Here is a 23,548-nt window from a genome sequence, read left to right as displayed (position 1 = left end):
AGGTGATAATAAGTAATAACCACCATTTGTTGAGCTTTTTCTATGTGATACTGTATTAGGTGCTTTCTATAGTTACCATTAATCCATAAAATAGCTTATATGGTAGGAATTATTCTCATTTTACAAATATTGGAAGCCAAGGCTCAGAGACATTAAGAAATTAGTCCAGAGCCACATACCTCCTAAATTTTGCAAAGGAAGAATGCAAACCCAAGACGTAAACGCCTAGACTCATTTCCTTACGTTGTGCTGCCTGCACTTAATGTTAAAGCTACATCTGCAGTTTTATAACGGGGTTGTCAGTTACTGTTTTAGCTATGCATGTATATTTAGGATAAGTTAAAGCTATCTTAAATGCTTTATTCTTTATTCTTTCTGAAGGCAGAAAGTGTAACAGGCCTGTTGTTTGATGATACAAAAATTTTAATTGTCTATTTTTATATGGCACTTTACATTTGGGAAGTATTTATATATGGGAGAAAACTGCTCCCGCTCTTCTGAGATAGCTGGGACGGGTGGTTTTAGGTACACTGTACACACGAAGAAGCTGAGATACGTAGGTAATAGGAGGGTCACAGTTCCATAAGGTCCAGGACTGTGATCAGGACTCTTCAGAACTCTCCTCTAATCCACCTGATCTCCTTATTATTAGCTGTGTAAGGCCCAAAAATTGTTCCTAAACTTTGAGGCTGTCAGAGTATATAAAATGTATGGAGAGTCTTGAAAGCAGGAATAGATAATACAGTATTCAGTAATTCTTTTGTATTTTGGCAAAATACATGAAGAAAGTGAATTTAAAATCTTATTAAATCCCAAGACCCAAATAGAAGACATGAGAAATGGGGGTACATTATTTTAGACCCAGTGTGAAAAGCCATTATAGTATTCAAACTTTAAGTAAATGAGCAAAAGTAGGAAAATTGTTGTGGTTACAGGGAAGCTTTCAATTAAAATAATGTTATTTCTGATTTTTTTTAAAAGGTGAGAAGTTTGATTATTTTAATTATCATATTAAATGTGAGCAGAAAACCTTTTAATAGCTTGATTCAAATTAACATGTGACAGAGATTAGTTAGGAAGAAACAGTATTTTCCTCTTGGATTTATACTGCATATGTGGTACATAAAATGGAAGAATTAAATACTGTGTTGGCTTTTTCACTATCCAAGGTAGGAAACTGGTTTTGACCCGTTGGTAGCAACCTCGTGGAATGAATACTGTGTTGTCCTTTTTGTTTCCACTAAAGTTTCTTCAAATATTCTTTAGAGATGCTTTCAAACTTTTCCTATTAAAGAGAAATTTTGAGAGCTGGCCTTTAGGTAAAGCTTTATGATAGAATTGAGATGTAAAAGTTAGAATTTGAAAGGTAGACAGGATGTTAGTAAGATAAAGAAGAATATTTCCAGTTATGAGGAATGTGAACCCTGACGTATCCTCCCAGAATAGTAAGGAAGATCTGTGTAGAAGTTAAGAAATAATGTAGAGTAGGCTGGATAGGGCTTGGTAACTGAAAGCCTTGAAAAACCAGTGGGTCAAATAAGTGGGTGATGCTGAAGTTGGAATTTACTCCTGAGGTGAGTGGATTGTCTATCCAGTTAGGAAATGTGAATTTTTGGCATTTCACCTCAGTATTTTCTGTGTGTGTTAACATTCATTGTCTTTAAATAAGTAAATACAGATTAAATGCCAAAGCAAGACTTACTTACTGAAGAATGGGATGCATTTTTTTTCCTCTGTTCTAGTCGACTCCTTTACATCTAGCAGCAGGCTACAACCGAGTCCGGATAGTTCAGCTTCTTCTCCAGCATGGGGCGGATGTGCATGCAAAAGACAAAGGGTGCGTGTTATCAACTTATTTCCTTCAGTGGTTTCACTCTCTGACTTTCATGCTTTGTTTTCAGCATCTGATACGCTAAAGTTTCCGAGCACCAGACAGAGTCTTATATCCCTTTAAATGTGTAGCATTTTAAGAATGTTCACAGTGATTTGAGTTTATTTTCCTGTTGCTACTAATTAAGGGTTGCTCTCATAACAGTTTTCTAAATTAGTTTAATTTTATTGTATTCTATTATTTGAAGTTAAAATTTGTTTATCTCATTTGTAATTACTGTTTTTTTAACTCTTAAGTTACACTTCAGAAAGAGGAAAACAAATTGAAAATTCTGATTATCCAGTAACATAGCTATCGTATTTATTAGGTACGAAGGATCATCTCTTATTAATAAAATAAAGTCATAAGTATACAAAGTATAGAATATTCTCATTTTTTTTTTCCCTGATGAAATCTTGGACATCTAAACTGAGAAAACCTGAAAGGTCTTTATGAATGTTGATATTGGAGGTAGGTGTCTGGGAGCAAGGAAAGCAGTGTGTCATTTATTTTATAAATAGGTGAATTTTGGAAAACTTTGTACCAGTTTCCTAGCTAATCTCCAGGGATATGTGAATTGGGTCTGCTATCCCATGTGATGGGCTAGCATTTCTCATTATGCCACTTTAAGATCAGAGATCTAAAAGATAATTGCCCCGACTGCCCAGGTGAAGAAGAGAAGCCCTGGAGGAGGTTGTTTTTCACTTTGCCCCTCTCCATGTCAGGAAGCATAGACAGGAGGAAAGAGCTCAGTACTTGAGACAGTTCTCAGAAGGGGAATCCATCATTTCAAATCTGCACTTTTCTGTGCTCTGTTTCTTTCTTGCCTGCACCAGGTTTCATAACATGTGTGAATGGTGTCCCCATAGTACGGGGACACGAATACCTGGTGCTCTTGTACAGCTCGGTTTCCTTGTGCATGTCTGAAAACAGTTGGGTGTACAATAGGTGGGTCATCAAGGGAAGTACACCACAAAAAGGGAGTCTTTGATTCATATGAAATGATACTTTGACATGCGAGTTTGGATATTTAATTCTTATGCTGGAAATTACCACTAAAGTGAAATAAAATGGTAGGAACATTTCAGTTCACTATCAGTTAATATATATTTTCTGTAAATACTCGCTATATAAAGCATGCAATTTTCAGTTAGTACATGTGCTTCTTCCTTTTACCTAAATGCTTTTCTAATTAGTGTTTTTGTCATATTTAAGGGTTATATATATAAAACACAAGATAAATGCAAAATGTTGAACATTGTTAAGCTTTGTATCTTCTTATTAAATACTTTAAAATATTTCTAATTGTACTGAGATTTATTAGATTTTTATTTCTTAGTACTTGGATAAATGGCTCTAAATCATGAAATTCAGCAGTTTAATTTGCCTTTTTTCATTTAGTGGACTAGTACCTCTTCATAATGCATGTTCATATGGACATTATGAAGTCACAGAACTGCTATTAAAGGTAAGAGAAATTTAAAATAATTCTAAGTGTGGAATATTATTTGCTTTTTAAAAAACTTGTCATGAGTTTTCATGCTTCTTTGGGCCAAAAAGATTCTTAAGAGAATAAAATAGTTTTTTTAAAAAATATTATCATTGCCTTAAAAATTTTAAAACATTGAACATATTTTAAACTTTTAAAAAAACTGAACTTAAATAAATTAAAACATTTACTGACATTTCAAAGAGTTTTAACTGAAATTTACAGTGAAATAGATGTTTTCTGAGTTTTATTTGATCCAGTGAAATGATTACTGACCTATACCTTTTTTCCTTAATTCAGCATGGAGCTTGTGTTAATGCAATGGATCTCTGGCAGTTTACCCCACTCCATGAGGCTGCTTCCAAGAATCGTGTAGAAGTCTGCTCATTGTTGCTTAGCCATGGTGCTGATCCTACGTTAGTCAATTGCCACGGCAAAAGTGCTGTGGATATGGCTCCAACGCCTGAGCTCCGGGAGAGACTGACTTGTATGTACTTATATCCTAAAGTCAGTGTTTCTTGTTGTATATTGGAATATCTTATTTTTGTTTAGTTATTAGGACTGATGTTTTGTCAAACTTAAATAATAGCCTTTTATTCTTACATGTACACTAGTCTATAATTCTCATTTCTGATTATTAATTTTCTTAATGAACTCCACAGGAATCTTTTGTACATACAATATATGTTTTGTGTTTATTCAAACCCAATTCTAATTCATGTGTTAAGGCTGTTTTTTCTTTTTTTAAGACTAATGAAGGTGAGTCAGTCATTAACCGTATTGAATACCTACTATGTGCCAGGCACTGGAACTGGAGCAGTGTACAAATCAGAAAAAAACTCTCTGAGCTCCCAGAGCTTATATTCTTGTGCTATTGGTAATAACAGATAACAGCTAACATTACTGATCACTCACTGTTTCCCAAGCCCTGCAAGGTTGCACAGTCATGTTTTTATTTTTATGTGTGTTATAGCCCAAGTGTAGTCACTTGCTCAAATTGAAATAAGACAATTTTGATGATTTGATGGAAGTAATCTTCTCAAATACTAATACATATTACCTATATTTACATATGCATGTTTTTTAAATAAACCTTTTGTTTTAGAATAGTTTTAGATTTATGGAAAATGTACAAAAATAGTACAGAGGGTCTTCATATTCCCCATACCCAGTTTCCCCTGTTAACATCTTACATTAGTTTGGTACATTTGTCAAAATTAATGAACCAGTGCTGATATGTTATTAACTAAAGGCTGTACTCTCTTCAGATTTCCTTAGTTTTTACCTAAAGTCCTTATGCTGTTCCAGAATCTCACTCAGGATACCACATTACAGTTAGTTGTCATATCAAATACTGAGATATATTTAATTTTACATGTGGGCATTTCAGGTTTAAATTAAAGTAGGTGTCACCTACCTAATTTTTAACTTGTCTCATGGTGGATATTCTCTCTTATATCTAGGATTCTAAGAATCATTTAGCTGGATTTAAACACCTGAGAACAATTTTAAACAATAATTTAAGAAAAAGGCATAGTCAAACTGATGCTAACATCATTTAAGTTTAAAGAGATTGTAAACTAGTTTATGTGAAAACAGGAAGAGTTCATTGCAATTTTGATTTTGTTTAAGTAGAAATTTAAACTTATTTTGGTACTGAAACAGATGACATCTACTAGATTACAGGCCAGCACAAACCAGATTATAACTGGACAGATGTCTTAGCAATGAATCCTTATAGAAGTGCATTTATTCTCTCTCCCATTCATGTGACTCTTGCCATATGTTATCTTGCATTATATAGTTCATTTTCCTTTGTGTGTGTTCTGTCTCCCCAGTGAAGTTTAAATTCTTAGAAAGATGTTTGGTTTTATTATTCTGTCTTCTTTGCACCTGCACAATTGCCTTGTTACCTAATAAAAATGTGTTGATGAAAATTGTGTTTGGGCCCATGTACCTGCTATCCCCAGCCTAGCACAACGCATTGTGCATGCAGTGTGCCCAGCAGTTTTAGCCAGTTGAATTTAACTGAACTCCAAACTTACTTTTTATATCTTTTTCTAATTTCTTTCTTTTAGTTTATACTCTGGGCTCAGCTTTATCCTCATGTCATCATTTGACTCTTTTTTTCCTTTGAGTCATTTTGCAAATTACAAGTATTAGGAGTTTTTACATTGTATTTCACTGGTCTGTCTGACTCCAGTTTAAACACTAAGATTTAACCTAAATTTGTATAGTTTTGTAAAGCAAGAAGTTCCTGATTACTTTGCAGCATTCTCAATATCTCCTTTATTTTATTAAATACAACTCTACCAAGGGATTATATGAAGGAAAGGATTTAAGAAAGATGGAACTTTTCTTACTGCAGTTTTCATCCTCATGCTCACTATTTTATACTAGGCATTCACAATAACAATTCTTTTAAGGAAAATTATCCAGGAAACAAAGACAATATTCTGATCATACCCATGGTTACAGCATTCTCATAACACATATTTTTTTCTGCTCACTCTTGTCTATTTTTTTGTTTCTTGTTTTCATGAAGCCAAATGAACATGGTAGTATGAGTTCTGCACACATTGGAGCTGAAAATACTGAAAGTAGCTTTCATTGTTATTTCAGAATGCATTTAGAAAAACTTTAAGGCATTTAATAAATGGTAAGTTTTCAGGGTAATCTTGAGTTTCTGAAGTTTCAAAGTCCTATACTTGGAGGAATTCAGCAATGATAAAGTAGCGCTAAATAAGAGGTTATATAAAAATGGATTTTTCCCCAAACCTGCCATGACTTATTTTATAAATATCCAGCAGTCATGCAACAAATACTTGAGTACCTACTGCATGCCAAGCACTGTGCTAGGTGATGGGACTGCCATGGCAGATAAAGCAGTGTGGTAAGCCCTGTGATAAAAGGCTGAAGGCAAGGACAGAGGACTTCATAAGAAGGAATCCTAGCCCAGTGATGGGGAACGTCGGGAAGGCTTTTACCCAGAGTATCTGAACCAAGACCTGGAACAATGAGTGGTAGTTAATAAGGCATGTGTGTGTCTGTGTGTATCTCTGTCTTTTGAGGGAGAAAAGAAAGTGACATGGGGATCTCAAAGGAAAGGGAGAAAGGAAAAGAGAAAGAATTCAATGCAAGACAGATATGAAGGCCTGAACATGAGCAGGCCTGAAATTTTTATATAATATATTAGGTCACAGATCATTTATATCTGTTTAGAACGATTTTCAGCTTTTTTAGTAACTAGTTATACCAAAATACAATCCAAACTTGTAAAATAGAAAATAAGGCTATATGCTTCTAATAAATAAGAGTATTAGATTCTTATTTATGCAGTTGTTAATTTAGAAATGCCTTTCAAAATCACTTACTTGTTTATACAAATAATAAATGAATATTAATTGTTCTTTGAAAAATTTTCAGATTCTGGCACTTCCCCCTGTAATTCATTTCTTCCCTCCTCTGTGTCAACATAATCACCATTAATATTTTGGTGACTATTTCTCTGTCCTTTTTATGTCATTAGTTATATTTAGTTGTGGTGAAGTAGTAGTAGTAAAAATACACACACAAAAACGGGTCAGCCTAGCCTTCCTCATTTGCTACTTGAACTTTCATTTGATAATGTATACGTTTCATGTCAGTATATATATATATAGATCTTATCTTTTTTGTTTAAAAGCTATAACATGCTCTAATGTGTTAAGTGTTCACAATTATTTAACTGGTTTCCATTTGGTGGACATTTAGGTTGTTTGTTTTAAAACTTCGCTGAAGTGAGTACTTTGTATGTGTATCTTTATGAACTCTGAGTAGAAAGCAGTCCTATTTCAGAATGTACATATTTCAAAAGTTTTCATAAACTCACTCATCCTTTGCACCTTTATCATCATAGTCTTGTTGCTGCTATTGCTAAAATAAAGGAATATATAAAGTTAATAATATTCCTACTTTACTTATAATCATGTTAATGATTTTATAGATTTTAAATATTTTTATGTCAACCATTCTTTAATTAACAGATGAATTTAAAGGTCATTCTTTACTGCAAGCAGCCAGAGAAGCAGACCTAGCCAAAGTTAAAAAAACACTTGCTTTGGAAATCATTAATTTCAAACAACCACAGTCTCATGAAACTGCACTGGTAAGATCTTATTGTTAATCCATTCCTTGGGTCTGGAATAGTGTAAATGTAAAATATGATCTTCTTTTCAGGAATCTTATAGTAACTTTAGTATCTGAAGTGTCAGGAATTTACATTTTAATATTGGTTGCATTGATTTTTAAATTCTGTTCAGGAGATGATTGCTTTCATGACTGAGAGAATAGACATTTTCTCAACCTTAATTTGAGAATTATTTTTACCTTTGTGTTTACCCAACTATACATATTATAACAAATCTCCTTTGTGGCCAATCCTCTCATAAAATACAAGATGTGATTTTCTTTAAAGAATCTTCTTTTCTTGTGGTTGCTGGATAAATACTATATTTGTTTTCTATAGAAGATTAAAGTATTTTCAGAGATAACTTTCATCGCCCTTGTAAGCAATTGTATTCAATGAATTGTTACATTCATTATAGAAAAATGGTAATCGGATGAATTTTTTTGTTTCAGACTGTACGAATTGTTTCAAAAATTATTCCTGTTTTTCTTCTGAATCTTTCAGAAAGATTCATCTATTTTCCTTGTCCTTGCCCACATTAACTTTCAGGTATAGGGCTGGTTAGATTGTGCCTGAATTCAGAATTTAAGCGTATGTGATGCCTTTATCACAGAACTCTAAATATGCTTCAGTTAACATTCCCACTTTACATCTGACACAAAAGAGTCAAAGTGTAGTTAATACCTGCTGAAAACAACATTATAAGAGTCACAAAACCAAAATAGACCAACTGCATGTACACTTAAGTGTATGACTCTCACTTTGGGGTCCAGATACATTCAAGTTACAAAGCATTATGCCTGGAGACACTCAAAGCCACAGAATACTCCTGACCTGCTTTTTCAGGGGGTTCATTTTACTCATTAATAAGTAGCTTTTTTACTTTTTAAATTTTAATGCAAACATTAATATGAAATGAAGTTGAACACAAAAGTTGTGTAAGTAGAGGATAAAACATAAAATCTCTGAAAATACTCCTCCCTCTAAGCTCTTCCAAGTCTGTTACCTCCTTATCTGTCCCTGGGCGTATGGACTTCTCCTGTGGTGCCCAGAGTACCTCTGGGGAAGAGCTTGAGAAGTAGTGATTTATGTGGCTGACAGCCTGATGAAGGATTGAGTAACTCAGTTACAGATTTTTATAGCTTTGGGGAGGCAGTATTCTGATACCTTCAAGTAAATATATTTACTTCAGGTAAATATACTTATTGGCTGAAGGGAAAGAAATGAAGTCTCTCTTAATTTTCAGCTAAGAGCATCCTTTCACCTTGGTTTAAAGGCTTATGTTTTGTACTCCCAGTGTATTAAGGAGGAATTTTTATTATCTCTATACTGTTAAAATATATGTTTTGAGATAACAATGTTTTAAATAGTCAGCAAGTACCATTTAATTCAGAAATGTACTTTTAAACAGAAGTTTATTAACTTGGTTTTGTTTACTTTACAGCACTGTGCTGTGGCTTCCCTGCATCCCAAACGCAAACAAGTGACAGAATTGTTACTTAGAAAAGGAGCAAATGTTAATGAAAAAAATAAAGAGTAAGTGTAATTGCAGAAGGAGTTGCTTAGTTCTTAAAGGGAATAAAAGTTAGGAAATTGAGGAGGAGGGCATAGCTCAGTGATAGAGTGTGTGCTTAGCATACATGAGGTCCTGGGTTCAATCCCCAGTACCTCCATTACAAAATAAATAAATGAAAACTTAATTACCCCCCCCAATTTTTTTTTTTTTAATTAGGAAATTACCTTTTCCTTTTCTCCTCTCCATAGTTTCATGACTCCCCTGCATGTTGCAGCAGAAAGAGCTCACAATGATGTCATGGAAGTTCTACATAAGCATGGAGCAAAGGTAAGGCACGCACCTGAGATAAAGTGCCAGACTTGGCATTGAGTAGCTAGCTGCTCTTAAGACTGTTTCTTTTCTCTCTGGTTCTCCTGAAGAAATTAATCTTAGAAAGGACTGTTAGCATGTATTTGGATTAATTCTACTTTAAAGTTGATTTAAACCTTATAGCAAATAAAGATAGTTACCTATGTTTTATTCTTCTGTAAAGCAGTGAAATGTGGCTATGATCTTATCATTGGAAATACATTTCAATTTTACATTAATATTAGAATTGATGATATTTTGATAGTCAACATTAATGATGGTTTATCAGAAAATAAGTAAATAATAGTCAAAATATTGCTACTTATTTTAAAGAACATTTCTATTCCTTCAAAATGACAATGATAATTTTCTCAAATAATCTCAATAGTAAAGAAATAAGACAATTTTAATAACCATTTTTATTGGCATTGTCTGGGTGACATCATCTGAAATTCCATGAATTGCTTGAGGAAAGATTGTTTGAAGAAAGCAAATTAGATGTTTTTCAGAGGTGACTTGAACTTGCAATTTTTTAAATCCTCAGGAGTGTATATTTTAAAGCAGGAGTCTCCAAAGTAGGATGTAGGCACTCTGTGGAACATAAAAGATGAGCCATTGTGTGCAGGAAAAAAATTAGTTTTTTGATTTATTAAAATAGTAATTTCTTTAAGAGTAAAGAAATTAAGATCTACTAATATTTTATGTACAGGTTGACATGTGTCAGCTGCCTGAGTCATGTCCGAGCCCAGGGTGTTTCCTGAGGAAGAACGTGGGTTGGGGTTGGGGGGTTTGACGAGACCCTCACTTGTCCGCTCATGTGCAGCACACATGTGACACATCACACTTCATGTATGTCCACATGAGTAGATTTATGGATATCATCCTAAACGGTAGAACCTTGATAAATACCATTGTTGGTAATCAAAGGAAATGACTGTGGCAATCTTATAGCATAAAAGGTTTATCTGGCTATTTCATGAATTAGTATTTTTAGGAATTGGCATACATAGTTGTGTCTTTGTCTTTTCCTAGTGAAAATAAGATAGTTCAAAATTTGCTGTTAGTTCTGTGCTGACAAATGACTATTACTTGTATGTAGGTACGTTTAAAAAAAAAAAATCAGAACCTTAAAGGTGAAAGTTAAATGAGAAAGTAACTGCAGTTTTAACAGAAATTTAACAAATGAAGAGGACTTTTTGAAAATAGATTTTTAGAAAATACCCAGTGTTTATGATTTTGTTGCCCAAAAATGATGTAAGTATATCATTCTAATTTAAAAACTAGAAAACAGAGTTTTCTAACCTGTTTTAAAGGTTTTTAAAAATTTGTGTTTAGTTGGGTTTTGAACCTACTAAAAACATTTTACTGCAACACCTAATAACAAGCTTGAAAGAATCAAGAAAGACACAATTTTACTAGTAGAATTCAGTTAAAACCTTAGCATAATTAGTAAATTGTATTAAAAATAAGCATTATGATTTAGTAGGCTTTGTTAACAATCCAGTTTTTCCTGTGACACTACATATCTACGTGAAATCTTTTTAGCTCATCTGGTCAGTGAGACCAACTATCGAAAATGAACTTAGTATCAGACCCTCAAATCTACATCACAGTTTTTGTAAGATTTTTTTTAAGTTTTTTAAATTGAGCCAAAAGAATTTTGTACCGTTGGTAATTAAAAGAATTTTAAATATTTAATTGTTTCATCTCTTTCCCATCCTTTGTGATTTCTTTTCTTTGTGTACGTTTTATATGTATTTATTATATATTAGGTTAGCACTGCTTGGTAATAATTTACAAATGAACATAAATGTATATTGAGAGGGTTCTTAAAACATTTTTTACTCCTGAGGTGCATGATCCAAAAATTTGGATATCCTTGCTTTAAAAGGACAATCGATGTTTTTAATTAAACAATCAGGATGAGCTGGAATGAAAGGAACAGACTTCTACAGATTTATCACCTATTTTTGAGGGTACAACTACTGCATTGTTACATAAATAATGTCTTGTTGCTCTGTCAGGCAGAAAGTAATAAGCTAAATGGGCTTTCTGCTACACTTAAGAGCACCGTATGTTTCTCATTGACCTATTTTTTAAAATATCTTATGGCATTTATAATGTTCTTGAACAACCATGAATAATGCCCTTCATTTTGGGAAAGTATCTATTTGTTGTCTCCCATGAGTCATTTTATTTCATGACGGTTCAATGAAAAATAACATTATTTTATATAACCTATTTGAGCCAGCATTACTCTAGGCCTGTGGTTCTAAATCTTTTTCTGCCCTTCATGCTCACAGTACATTCTCATCAATAATGTCGCAATTCATCAGTGAGGCATGTGTAATTTTAAACTCCCTGCCAGTGGTATAGAATGACTTTTCAACTAATATAGTGTATCTTCCCTAGTCCTTCTACTACAGTTCAACAAAATTGAGAACTCGTGCTGTTAGCTACTTTAAAATGGAAAAAAAAATCATTTATTTAAGCTTTGAACCAACAGATACCAATTTCCATTCTCCCATTCACTCATTCCCTGGGTCCAAGCCAAGGCTGCTGTCCCTCAGGGTTGGTTTATCTGGTGACTAACGCATTAGTAAAAACTCACTGGAAAAACTCAGTTTAGCTACTGTTGGGCCCCCATGTTTGCTTGCCTAGGGTTCTTTCAAGAGAACTCGTGGTTTCAGTTTGATTTTTGAACCACTCATGATTTCCATGTGATTCTAAAAGCATCCTCTGAACAAGCAACACCACCCTTGAATTAGGATTCAACCCTCTTACACTGCTTCCACCATTCTGCCTTCTCCTTCTTGTGATGAATCCAGTTCTCAAGTTAAGATTATTAAAACAGAAAAGGCAGAGAATTTGGTAGGGAGACCTAATACCATCAACTAATTTGTCTTATCTAGACAGATAGAATTTAGTAACATTTATAAAAGCCAAAACATTCCTTTGTGTAAAGCTTTGTGATAAATACACAGTTCAGGTTAATTGTACATGTTAAGTTAAGCATATTATGTGGAACATAGACAATTATACCTTTCAGTTTAGAATCCTCTGCTTTCTAATTTTATGACTTTGAATCTAATTTCCCTGAACCTCATTTGACTCATTGGTGATATGCTGGTATTAATACCTCTGCTACAAAGGTTTGTTTTTTGGTTTTTTTGGTAGAACTTAAATGAGCTTATATAGATGTACGTATGTAGTCTAGTACCTGGCACGCAAATCATACTTCGATTACTAGCAAGTATGAGCATGTATTTGTTTCCATGTTTGTCTTCTCAAACTTATATATTATGTATTTCCCTTAATTATCTTAATTTTTTATATAACATATGTCTTTTCATAATTTGTTTTGATCCACTAACTCAACATTGAGTTGTGAAATGATAAAGATTGTGTACTGGGTACTGTGGGAAATGCCAGTTTGAAAGTTAAAGCAATTACCAGACTTGAAGCTAATCCTGAACCAAGTTAGTGGCATCAGTATTGAAGAAGAAAGAGAGAGGTGAAAGCCACTTATGAAAGAATAATTATATTGCTTGGAAATGACTTGGGTGTTAGAATGGACTTAGAAAATGGTGGTTCCAGTTAAGGAAGTAAGAAGGCTAGAATACCAGGTAGAAACAAGCTAGAAATAACCGGTTTCCTATGTCTTGGTCATGATTTTGCACTTGGAGTTGATATGATAGAGGGACATTTAGATAAAGCTAGCAGTTGGAAATATAGCACTGGCATATGAAAGAGAGTTTAGGATTAGAAAGATCTAAGAAGCCATTGACATAGCGATCATACACTGTGGGAGTGAGGAGGGCCCCTGGAGAGAATATGGAGAGATGACTTGAGAGGTAAGGAAAGAACCTTTGAGGATTACTCATGTTTGTGGAACAGTAGTGGGAAGAGGAAACGGAAAGGCCTATCAAAGCGTCTGTTGAGTGTAAGAGGAGTGTGGAGAAGGAACAGATGGTGAGTGCTGCAGAGAGAAGTCAAGGTAGGCAGTGCCATTTAATTTGGCAATTTTCACATAAGCACTTTGGTAGCTTTTGAAGGAGGCATTCCAAAGATACAGAGGTAGACAGTTGTCTCAGTTAGAGTCTTGGCAATAAATAGCACACTCAAAGTGGGTAATATGAGCAAAGTTCAGTGAAGGAATATGGAGGGTGGAGGATGGGTATGAATCCAGAGAGGCAGGCAGGCAGTATTCAGCAGAAGGATAGAAAACAAATGACTAGTAAGGAGAGGAGGATTATGAGAAAATGGGGGTATTGACCAACTTATTTAAGAAATCCACTTTTATAGGAGTAAAGTTCTGTATCTTAAAAAAAATTAATAATAATCTCTACCAACTCCCTGCTTTGCAAGATTGCTGTAAAGTCTAAATGGGAGAGACATGAAGATTTTATCCATTTTTCTTTATTGCTGTTGGTCTACCCAGACATTCTGCATTCTGTTACTGCTGCCTTATCTGCTATCATTAATTACTAAACAGAACTTAAGCCCCAATTGCATATGGTATTGTTAATACCTGGAAACAAAAGGTTTAATTCAGAAGTGCTTTTTTTATACATGAAAGCACTGCTATTTTGTCATTAGTGAGCATCTGTTAAATGTGTGGAACATGAAGAAAAATTTTTTGTTGTTCATATATCTTAATTTGACAGATTTATTTATACTGTGTATAAGAGGAAATTGTGTCAATAGTAATTGGCATTTAATCGGCTTATTCTCAGATTGATTCTCACATCAAGAATCTTTGCTCACTTTGGAGGAATGTGTTAGCTTATTATAAGGATTTTATTAATGTTCTTCTAGAGGAGGATTGATAAGCAGATTCTGTTAGCCCAAAGGTGTTAAAGTGCTTTTAAAAATATAGATCCACAGTATCTTTATAGTTCAAATAATATGTGACGTTTGATCATACGTATCAAAATAAAGTCCAGAGGGGCCAGTGTCTCTGAGACATTTTAGTTTCCATTTAGTTAGATGGACTGAATCTAGATTAGGTACAAATGGAAATCTGTTTAATACTTATTTATATAAATGTATGCTTATTACTTTTGTGAGATAACTGTATGGTTAACCCCAAAGATAGTCTGCAGGAATCACAGCTGAGATTCACAAAAGACTAGAACAGCAAATTTGGAAATTGTTAGTTCCCTGGGTGCCATTCTCTATCTGTGTCTGTCTCTTTGTCTCTCTTTCTGAGATTGGATGGGTTTCTTTTCTCTTCCAGTCCTTGTTCATGTACTTCCTTCTTTCTGTAGACTGTATTTTTCTGTTATATTTCTCTGTGGCCTAAATACAGTCTTTGCAGCCTCTACTTTATAAGTTTTTGGCTTAGAAATATTGCACCTCTTCCCAAGTTTCAGGGATGAGAAAGGGAGAATATGAATAAGACCTCAACTTGTTCAGCATAACCATTGGACTGGCACCTCTTGTCTAATCAGCTATATTGAGCAAGTTATTTCTCTGACAGTTAGGGCATATGGTCAAGGCAAGTACCCCTTTAATAAAGCAAAGAAGATACATACCATTATAATATACCTCTTTTCAGAGAAGTTGATTGTTTCTTTTAAAATTCAACGTGAATGTTGAAGGTTTATAAATAATAATGCACTCAAGTGTGGCAAGTAAACATTAATCTAGTTTCATGTCTTTCAAATTATATTAAAATTTAATATCTTAGATGAAGTCTATATGCTGAGTTGGGTTCATAAAATTAAGGGATTTAAAATGTATTAGAGTAAAATATTGATTACTATAGCAAAATTCTAGCTAAGAATTAAATTTGTGATCATTTTGTCTATTTCATTTCTCATGGGAGGTGCTTTTAACTATGTGCATCCTGCCATGGATAACAATGGCCTGTAAATATCTGTAAAAACTTTAAAATCAAATTAAATTATACTTTCATTACAGATAAAGTGAATCAGTTATTTTCAGCATTAGTTCTAACAACACTGGAATTTAACTTTTTTCCTCCAAATTTCTAGAGAAAGAAAAATGCCCAAATGAAATAGTCTCTAGTGTTTGTTCAGTATACAGAATAGTATGATAAAAACAGTATTCTTTATCACCAGAATTTTACTGATTTGTTGTTCTTAAGAGCCATCTATTTACCAACCATTTTCAAACACTCACTGTACAAGGTATTGAACTTGTTACTGTGGGGTATGTATGAAGTTTGAATTTGATCAAGATTTTTCTCTAAAGCACCTTAAAATCTAAAATAAGTTTTGTCCGACATAGTCTACTGGGACATCTGCTATATGAATTGGAAAGTGGTGTATATATGAGAGAAGGACCAGGTGGATTGCTATTCAGAGGAGAGAGCAATTACTTTCATTGGTGGCGGGCAGGGGGAGAGATTGGAAAAATTTCATGAAGAAAGTAGAATTCCAGCGAGGAATGTCCAAGAACTAGCTATTTAGAAATAGACAAAATACAAAGACTATATTATAAACAATGATTCAAAGGAGTTTACTTGTTAGTCAGAAGTTATTATTAGTTAGTCCAGTAGGTGCAGAAAAGGGTCTCAGCTGGAGAGTTTTGGTTTTATTCTCATAACACTTGGAGAGCCATTGGAAGTTTTTGAATAGGCAGATGGCTTGAACAAAATCCTGCTTCAGGAAGATAGAGAACTTCCTAGGAAACTAGTTTCTCATAGAAAACCAACTGCAGAAATGTACACTCAAGGTATACATGTAATAGTTGGCATAATCATTTAGCGGTAGTCATCAAAATTAGCTTTTTTGGATTTGTGTAAAAAGAGATGGTATCGAAATAATGCTTCTTACCTTCAAGCTAAAATGGTTACAATGTGTCTGCCACCTGTTCCCTAGGTTGTAGGTCTCTGACTACCAAGACACAGACCTGTCTCAAATCCCTATCTTTTGTCCCTCTATTGTAGATTTATTGATGCCTGTTAATTTTTTTTTTAACTATAGTTTGCTTTTACTATAGTTTGCTTTTACAAAGTGTCCTGATTTGGGGGATGATGGGGGTGGGGAACACCTCATCACTCTAGCTAAAGTAATATAGAGACTGTTTTCAACTCAGATTACTTGAAATCAGGTTTGCTTCAGGACATACACAAGTTCACAGTTAAATTAAAATTACAATGTGAGTTCAAATGCCTACATACAGAAATGTCACAGAACAACTCATAACTAATCACCAAATCAGTGATGTGGACAGTGAAGCTTAAGTTTAGGAGAGGGATGAACTCAGCCTCATAGTTAGCTCTTTGAGACTAGGCTGATCACACTGATTAGAATTTTGAAAGATTCTCCTTAGCCATATCCTTATAGTCTGCTTCCTGGCTTCCAGAACTGTTTTGGCATTTTTGAATAATAATTTTATGTCCTGTACTTTTCAGGCCAAATGTCATTGTAGTTTTATATCATGTTATCCAGTTATCCTCTTTAGAAATCATTCTTACTATTCAAATAGGAATAAAGATACATACCTCAGCTTGTTGTCTCCAGATACAAAAAAAGGCAGGGGGGAGTATGTTTGTCTTTGAAACTGCCAGACATCTGTTAGTCTTCTCACACCTTCTGAATATGTATCTCAAGTCAGTTCTAACCATTAATTACCACAGTTGAGGTATAACACATTAAGTGTAGCATTTTTCTTATTTGAGGCAGTTTCTGTACTTTAGAGGAAATAATCTCTTCAGGGCTGAATGCTAAGCATCTTTGGTAAAATCCTCTAGCATACCCGTGTGGTGGAGATTGTCATAGAGGAAATTAGAACTGAGTCTTTAAAAAAGACTTAGTCACAAAAATTGATCTGACAGTCTCGAATTTCTTCAGTAAGATGTAGGTGATTCCAAATAATACATATTAAGAATTAAAGTTGTGTCTCTTTAAAATACAAAGAGTAAATTAATGCCACTGTACATAAATCTGTCAAATATATTTTTCAGGTTGAAAACAAAACTCAGAAACAGCAATACATGTGTATAAAACTGTAGAATTTGAAAGTTCTTAGAAGAATCCTTGTGAGCAGTAACGTCACTTATTTGATTAGCTCAGCTTGAGTGACCATTTAGGTGCTTAATTATATGTCTAATACTAGGCTATATTTTTTGTTTTTTCTCTGTTTTTTTAAGTTTTATTCTTACATGTAAAGAATATTTTGAATGTTGCTGAACCTAAGTTTTTTGCCTGAATGAAGCTTCTGGCTTATGGACTATATTCTGTACTTGAGTTGACCCTTCTTTTTAGTATTTCCGGTATTGATTTTGTGGATAACATGCATAGGTCATTTAATCTTTTCCTATATTTCTTCACCAGTTGAGTAAATTACTGTTATTTATCATTTATGTAATTTATAGAGTGGTAGAGATTAAAATAATAAATCCAAATTTAGGAGAGCTCACTTTAAACAATGAGAGTTCCCTATAATTTTTTGGGATCACAACAAAATAAAATTACGCTAGCTCCAAAATATCACCCTTCTTCCCTGGGATACTGAACTAGAGCAGCAGTACAAATCCTGCCAGATGACCCATTTTAAAAATCAGGGATGAGAATTGATGTGTAGTCATATAAAATAGTTACCACTGCCCTCCACAAACAAATTTATCACACACATTTTGTACTTATGTGCTTGAACCACTTCCGAATATATGGAGGAAAAAATTAGATTGCCCACTTTTTAGAGAGCCTTGATTGTATCTTGTGACTGAGTGATAAACAAATAACCAAAGGTAGAATATTAAGGGTGATGATCAAGTTAAATAGAAGAGGAAGTTAGGGACCTTGATTTTTTTTTTTTTCAATCAATTTAGAGTTCTGTAATGACTCAAATAGAGAGTTGATTTCCCATCCAGTAATCAGGGAAGGGATGAATGAGTATGTTACAATTTTCAATAAGCTGGTCTGAGAAGAGTAACTAAGAAGATGGGTATTTCTTTAGAATCAGTCAGCAAGAGTTAATTGTGAATAGTCTATGGTATTTTTTCAAAATCTTTGACAATTGACTTTTCTCCCAAGAATTTATTTGCTAGGGTGTGAAAGGGAACAAAAACAGATGCACAATCCCATGTGCCCACCCAATGATTTTTCAGATGAATGCACTGGACACCCTTGGTCAGACCGCTTTGCATAGAGCCGCCCTAGCCGGTCACCTGCAGACCTGCCGCCTCCTGCTGAGTTATGGCTCTGATCCCTCCATCATCTCCTTACAAGGCTTTACAGCAGCGCAGATGGGGAATGAAGCCGTGCAGCAGATTCTGAGTGGTAAGTGCGAACAGATGCAGACAGACACTGCCTTCTATTCTTTCTCTTCCACGTCTGCCCACTGATAGACAGACTTTGCACCTCTCCTTTCAAGTAGCTCTTTGGAATATTTTCTCTGCCTGAATATTTTTCCTACCTTTCCTTGCTTGTAGTTTAGCCTGTGGCCCTAAACATCAGCCTCTTTTGGTGGGGTTGAGGTAGTGTCATGAGAAGAGGCAAACATTCTCTAATTTTTTTAGTGTTAAATAGAAAACCTGACTTACGGGTGTCGTGATGAAAGGTTACCTGAAACTCCCATAAACAGTGTGGAATTATGGTCACTCTGAAATCTATCAAATAGAGAAAATTACAAATCATTAATATGGTAATGACCTTTAATTAGTTGTTCTTACATGTGTTATATTCTGCTTTTTGTAATTCTTAACTTCACTGCACTATTACGAAATTATCTTCTCTTTTCCTATTGTTTAAATATAATTATAAAATCTTGTTGAGTGTTACAGTGCCTACTTAGTGCAGCTAGATACTTTATTTAGTTTCTACAGAGACCTTCCTAAAAAATCTGCATTAAATGCCCTATCTATGATATAAAGGGAAAATAACAGTAAATTACAGTAAAATAATTTATAATTGTTACACTAGTGATACCTAGGACATGACTATGCTGGAAGACAAAATTTGACCCCACAAATTTCTGAAGGGCCCCCAGAAAGTGCAGCCCAGTTGAAAGTCACCATTACAATGGAAATCGGGACCCTTTCCAGACTTACGGAGAGTGTAATGTGTATTGTTAAAGCTGAATTAGAGCTAACCAGCCTCATAGGAGTAACTGTACACATGTCAAAGCTGTTGACTAGGATTTCTTTTCCTCATATTGGTTCTTTCTTAAATAGTGGTCATTCTACTTCAGTCTTGCATGATGACCTTTTGACAATTGAAGTAAGAGCAGTCTAGGGCATCTTCACTATCAAAACAAAGAAGATCTATCTAAAGGAATTAAATTAGCTATTATAGGATTTCAAGCTTCAGTCATGAAAAGCATGCCTTCGTTGAACTTCCTGTTTCTACAGAGCAATAGGACATTTGCTTAAAAAAGTTAATCACTCTTTGACTAGGAAATATTTCTGCTTTCTCAGTAAATTCTAATAATTTCTAAATGGTGTGACTTTTGTTAAAACATTCTAAATTTTTCTCTTATACTTTTACTGAGAACCATTTAATAGTGGATTTTAAGTTAGTTTCTATAAGTTGTAAGCATAAATTAGGCTAACAGATAGAAAGCTATTACATCAAAATTTCTAATACTATACATAGCTTATAGAGATAATTGACAAAATGGAGAGGAAAGGATTGAATAAATTAAGCAGATTAGCTCCAATAATGCTTTTAAAATGTCTTCTAAATGAATACCGTTGGAATATATGACTTCTGGTAAAAGGTAAAATTACATACTGAATCACAAATGAAATTTTTTTTATTATTTTGATAATTCTTAAAAATTAATTTGTAAGAGAAAACATTTTATAGGTCATTAAATACCTAATTTAGTATGGCCAGACCTTTTTAGTTTAATTTTTCATATTTTTATTCATTTGGATAAACAATACACATAATAGAATTTAATGCTTAAGTCTTGCCTTAGAAAGGTTTTTTAAAATGGGAATTATTTTTTATTTAGAAGAAAAAATAATTTTTGAACTATATTTCTACAAGAAACTTGCATGTATATAGTGTGTAGACCATTTACTGGCTGAACTTTTCAACTATACCTATATTTACTAATCCAGTTCCAGGTTATATCTGTAATGACTCCTGAAAGAATACATCGATCCCACTGGATGCACAGTAGAGTACTGGTGTTTTGTCCTAGGTAACACTTTAAAGTTTTGTTTAAAAACACCTGTTAATACCAGGTTTGAGATTGACTTTTAGAAACCTGCACTTTCAGCGCCCAGGCCTATAGTTGCCAAAAGCTTACATTAGTAAAGCATTAATTGTAAACTGCTGGCAATATTTATGTTAAAATTAGTGTCAGAGTAAAGAAAATAAGATAAGCAGCTTTTTATAAACCAGTGTTTTAAAACATCATTTTAGAAGATTTGACTTTTTTCTCTAGGCCTATTCTGTTCAATATGGTAGCCACAAGTTACGTGTGGCTACATTTAAATTAATTAAAAATAAAAATAATGTTTGAATCTGTTTATCAGTTACACTAGCTACATATCAAGTACTCCGTAGCTATACATGGCTAGTGACTACCATCACTGTGTGGCTGGTGACCACACGGCACATAGATAATTTCCAGCATCACAGGCAGTTCTTTTGAACAGCACTTTTAGGCTAGATCTTGACCTTGCACCTTAGATTTGATCTTGATCTGTACAGTTCTTCTGATTGTATATTTCAGTATGTTCATTGTATTACTTTTACCTAACCATTTACAGAGGTAAGGCTTTAGGGACTTAAGAAAGCTAAATTAAACACTGAGATCATCATTTACATTTGCACATTGAAATCAGCCACCAAGACCTATCACTAGTCCTATAGTCTAACACTACCTAAACAATCAGCCTACAGGAGTTTTCTTTTTTCTAAATAGTTTCAAAACTTGAAAGGCAGTTTACTTTATTTTTTTCTGGTGAGTCAGAATATATTGGGAGAAAAATTAGAAGCCCATCTCTAGCCTTTGACCCTAGCCAATGTGCTTCTAAAGGATTTTACATAACAGTACTTTATGTATCAGCTACTCTTCCCTTTGTTCTCTTTTTAACTTCTTTTTTATATATTTCTTTCAATTGTGCATCTCTTGGTACAAAGTTCTTGGACTCTGTGTGTGTGTGTGTGTGTGTGTGTGTGTGTGTGTGCGCGCGCGCGTTGTATCCTTTCAGCTAATACTTTGGTAACGTTTCTAAAAATGAATCTGTTCTACGCCTGTTTGGATTTGTAATGAATGCAGAGCTCTACAATTTGTATAGTAATTAATCAATATCTTTAAATCTCCTTACTTTTTATTCTTTGACTACGACTAAGAATTTCTCATATTTCTCAGAAGCATCCTTATATTTGCATAAAATTTTTCACTTGATTATAAAATTACACCCTTTTGCAAGTCAGTCAGCATCAAGAGAGGTATGCCAATTTCAAGTAGTTCTTAAGAGTTTAAAAATCCAGCCATATTAATTGTATCCCTCAAATGCTAGAATCTGAAAATATCCTAAGTTCTAACTCTGTATGCATAAACAATTGTCATTCTATTTTGCTGAAATGATAAACTTAAAAATATTACCTATAGATATGCAAAGGATGTTTCAGTGAATTTTACCCACTGCCAAAATCACTATCACGGGATCATAATCACAGCTTTCTCACCTACAGCTTGTAAATGCAGCCATGTCATACAGAGTTAGAAAGGAGGCAAATGAGACATGAAAGAACAGACTAAGCGCACACGAAGAAAGAGCTCTGGTTTGACATACACATTGACCCCAATGTAAAATAGCATAGACGTCAATTCAGCAAATGCCTTCCGAATGTCCTCTGTGTGAAAAGGAAAAGAAATATGAGCAAGACCTGAATCCTTTCCTCAACCATTCTGCAGATTAAGAAATGTTATAAACTCTTTTAAAGAAAAATAATTGTTGATATTTCAAAAATGTACTTCATTATATGAAATACTCTTCTTCTTTCCTCCTTTTAATTTACTTAGCATTTTACCCGCTAAGTATTATGATGATGATGATGATGATGATGATGATGATGATGATGATGATGACAACGACGACAACTAAGTAAATAGTTTATTTTCCATTGAAGAATTCTCTTAACTTACTCTGTAAAAGTCACTGTCCTGAAAAATTACTTTAGAAAGAGCTGAAGTATTTCTTCTGAAATCTGAAACCTTTTTATAGCATCACATGATCTTCCCATTTGGACACTGGACTCAAGAAAGTTGTCTCTGGTCACAAGATACTGAAATTTTAAACCTGAAAGAGAATTTAAGGAAAACCAACACTCACGTTACAGATGCAAAAACTAAGTTATTAAGTGATTTGTCCATCTTCACAGTTAATAGAGCTCAGTCTGAATCCAGATCTCCTGGGCTTAAGTTCTTTTGTGTTACATGAGTGTGTGTACACATGTGCATTTTAAAAGCCACACTTAATGTCCATGAACATACTTTGAGTAATAGCATTGTTTTCTTTAAAAATCTTTTTATATGGGCCGATGTGTAATGAATTATTGGTTTGTTTATAGTATTGGATTAATCAAAATACCTCATTTGTTAGCCTCATACTTCTAGACATAACAGCCTGATTTAATTATATTCTATTTAACATTTGTATCGTACCTCTTAATTATACAGACATTTTAAATTACATTTCACTGAAGCCATTCAATAAATGTAAATCAAACAAATTTCTGTATTTAGTAGGCCTTTTTTGTATGCTGATTATATTTTCTAAGATCATTGATTTCAGTATTACTTCTGTTTCATATTGAAGAAATTGAGGCCAAAAAAGAAAGGCTAAACATTAAGTACTGACAGTTGAGTGGTTTCCTTTGGTTTCCATGACAAAACCTATGGCAGAGCTTTGCTATAACACTTTGAGAGACCAGTGTATCATAATGTTCGTGATCTCATGGTCCTGTGTTTCTTCGTTCCCTTTTGCCAGATTTTGACTAGAAAATGTGAAGAGTAGAGTAATAGGGATGGAGAAAGGTTGTGTCTTAGAATTTATTAGAATTTGGCTTAGGATAAAGTGGATGTAGATTGAAGTAAGAAACCATTTATTTCTTATCTGAAAAATATTGGAGGAAAAACCCTATATTAGATCTCAGAAATTTCTGACCCCTTACCTCTCTCTTTCCATTCACCAAATAATTTTCCCTCCCTAGTTACTCT

At 33.9% G+C, this 23,548-nt stretch overlaps 1 protein-coding gene across 2 annotated transcripts in view; it reads left to right on the top strand.

The window, feature by feature from the left end:
• The window catches only part of TNKS (tankyrase), a 159,333-nt gene that overhangs the window by 101,216 nt on the left and 34,569 nt on the right, over positions 1-23,548 (top strand). For both annotated transcript variants that reach the window (XM_010995686.3, XM_064477487.1), the window contains exons 6-12: positions 1,743-1,837; positions 3,272-3,338; positions 3,660-3,846; positions 7,385-7,506; positions 8,972-9,063; positions 9,292-9,370; positions 18,474-18,645. In XM_010995686.3, the coding sequence (XP_010993988.2) occupies positions 1,743-1,837; positions 3,272-3,338; positions 3,660-3,846; positions 7,385-7,506; positions 8,972-9,063; positions 9,292-9,370; positions 18,474-18,645 (814 nt within the window). The remainder of the gene's footprint in view (positions 1-1,742; positions 1,838-3,271; positions 3,339-3,659; positions 3,847-7,384; positions 7,507-8,971; positions 9,064-9,291; positions 9,371-18,473; positions 18,646-23,548) is intronic.

The sequence above is a fragment of the Camelus dromedarius genome, chromosome 22, assembly GCF_036321535.1.
Source record: "Camelus dromedarius isolate mCamDro1 chromosome 22, mCamDro1.pat, whole genome shotgun sequence".
Lineage (NCBI taxonomy): Eukaryota > Metazoa > Chordata > Mammalia > Artiodactyla > Camelidae > Camelus > Camelus dromedarius.
This window is presented reverse-complemented; position numbering and strand designations above follow the sequence as displayed.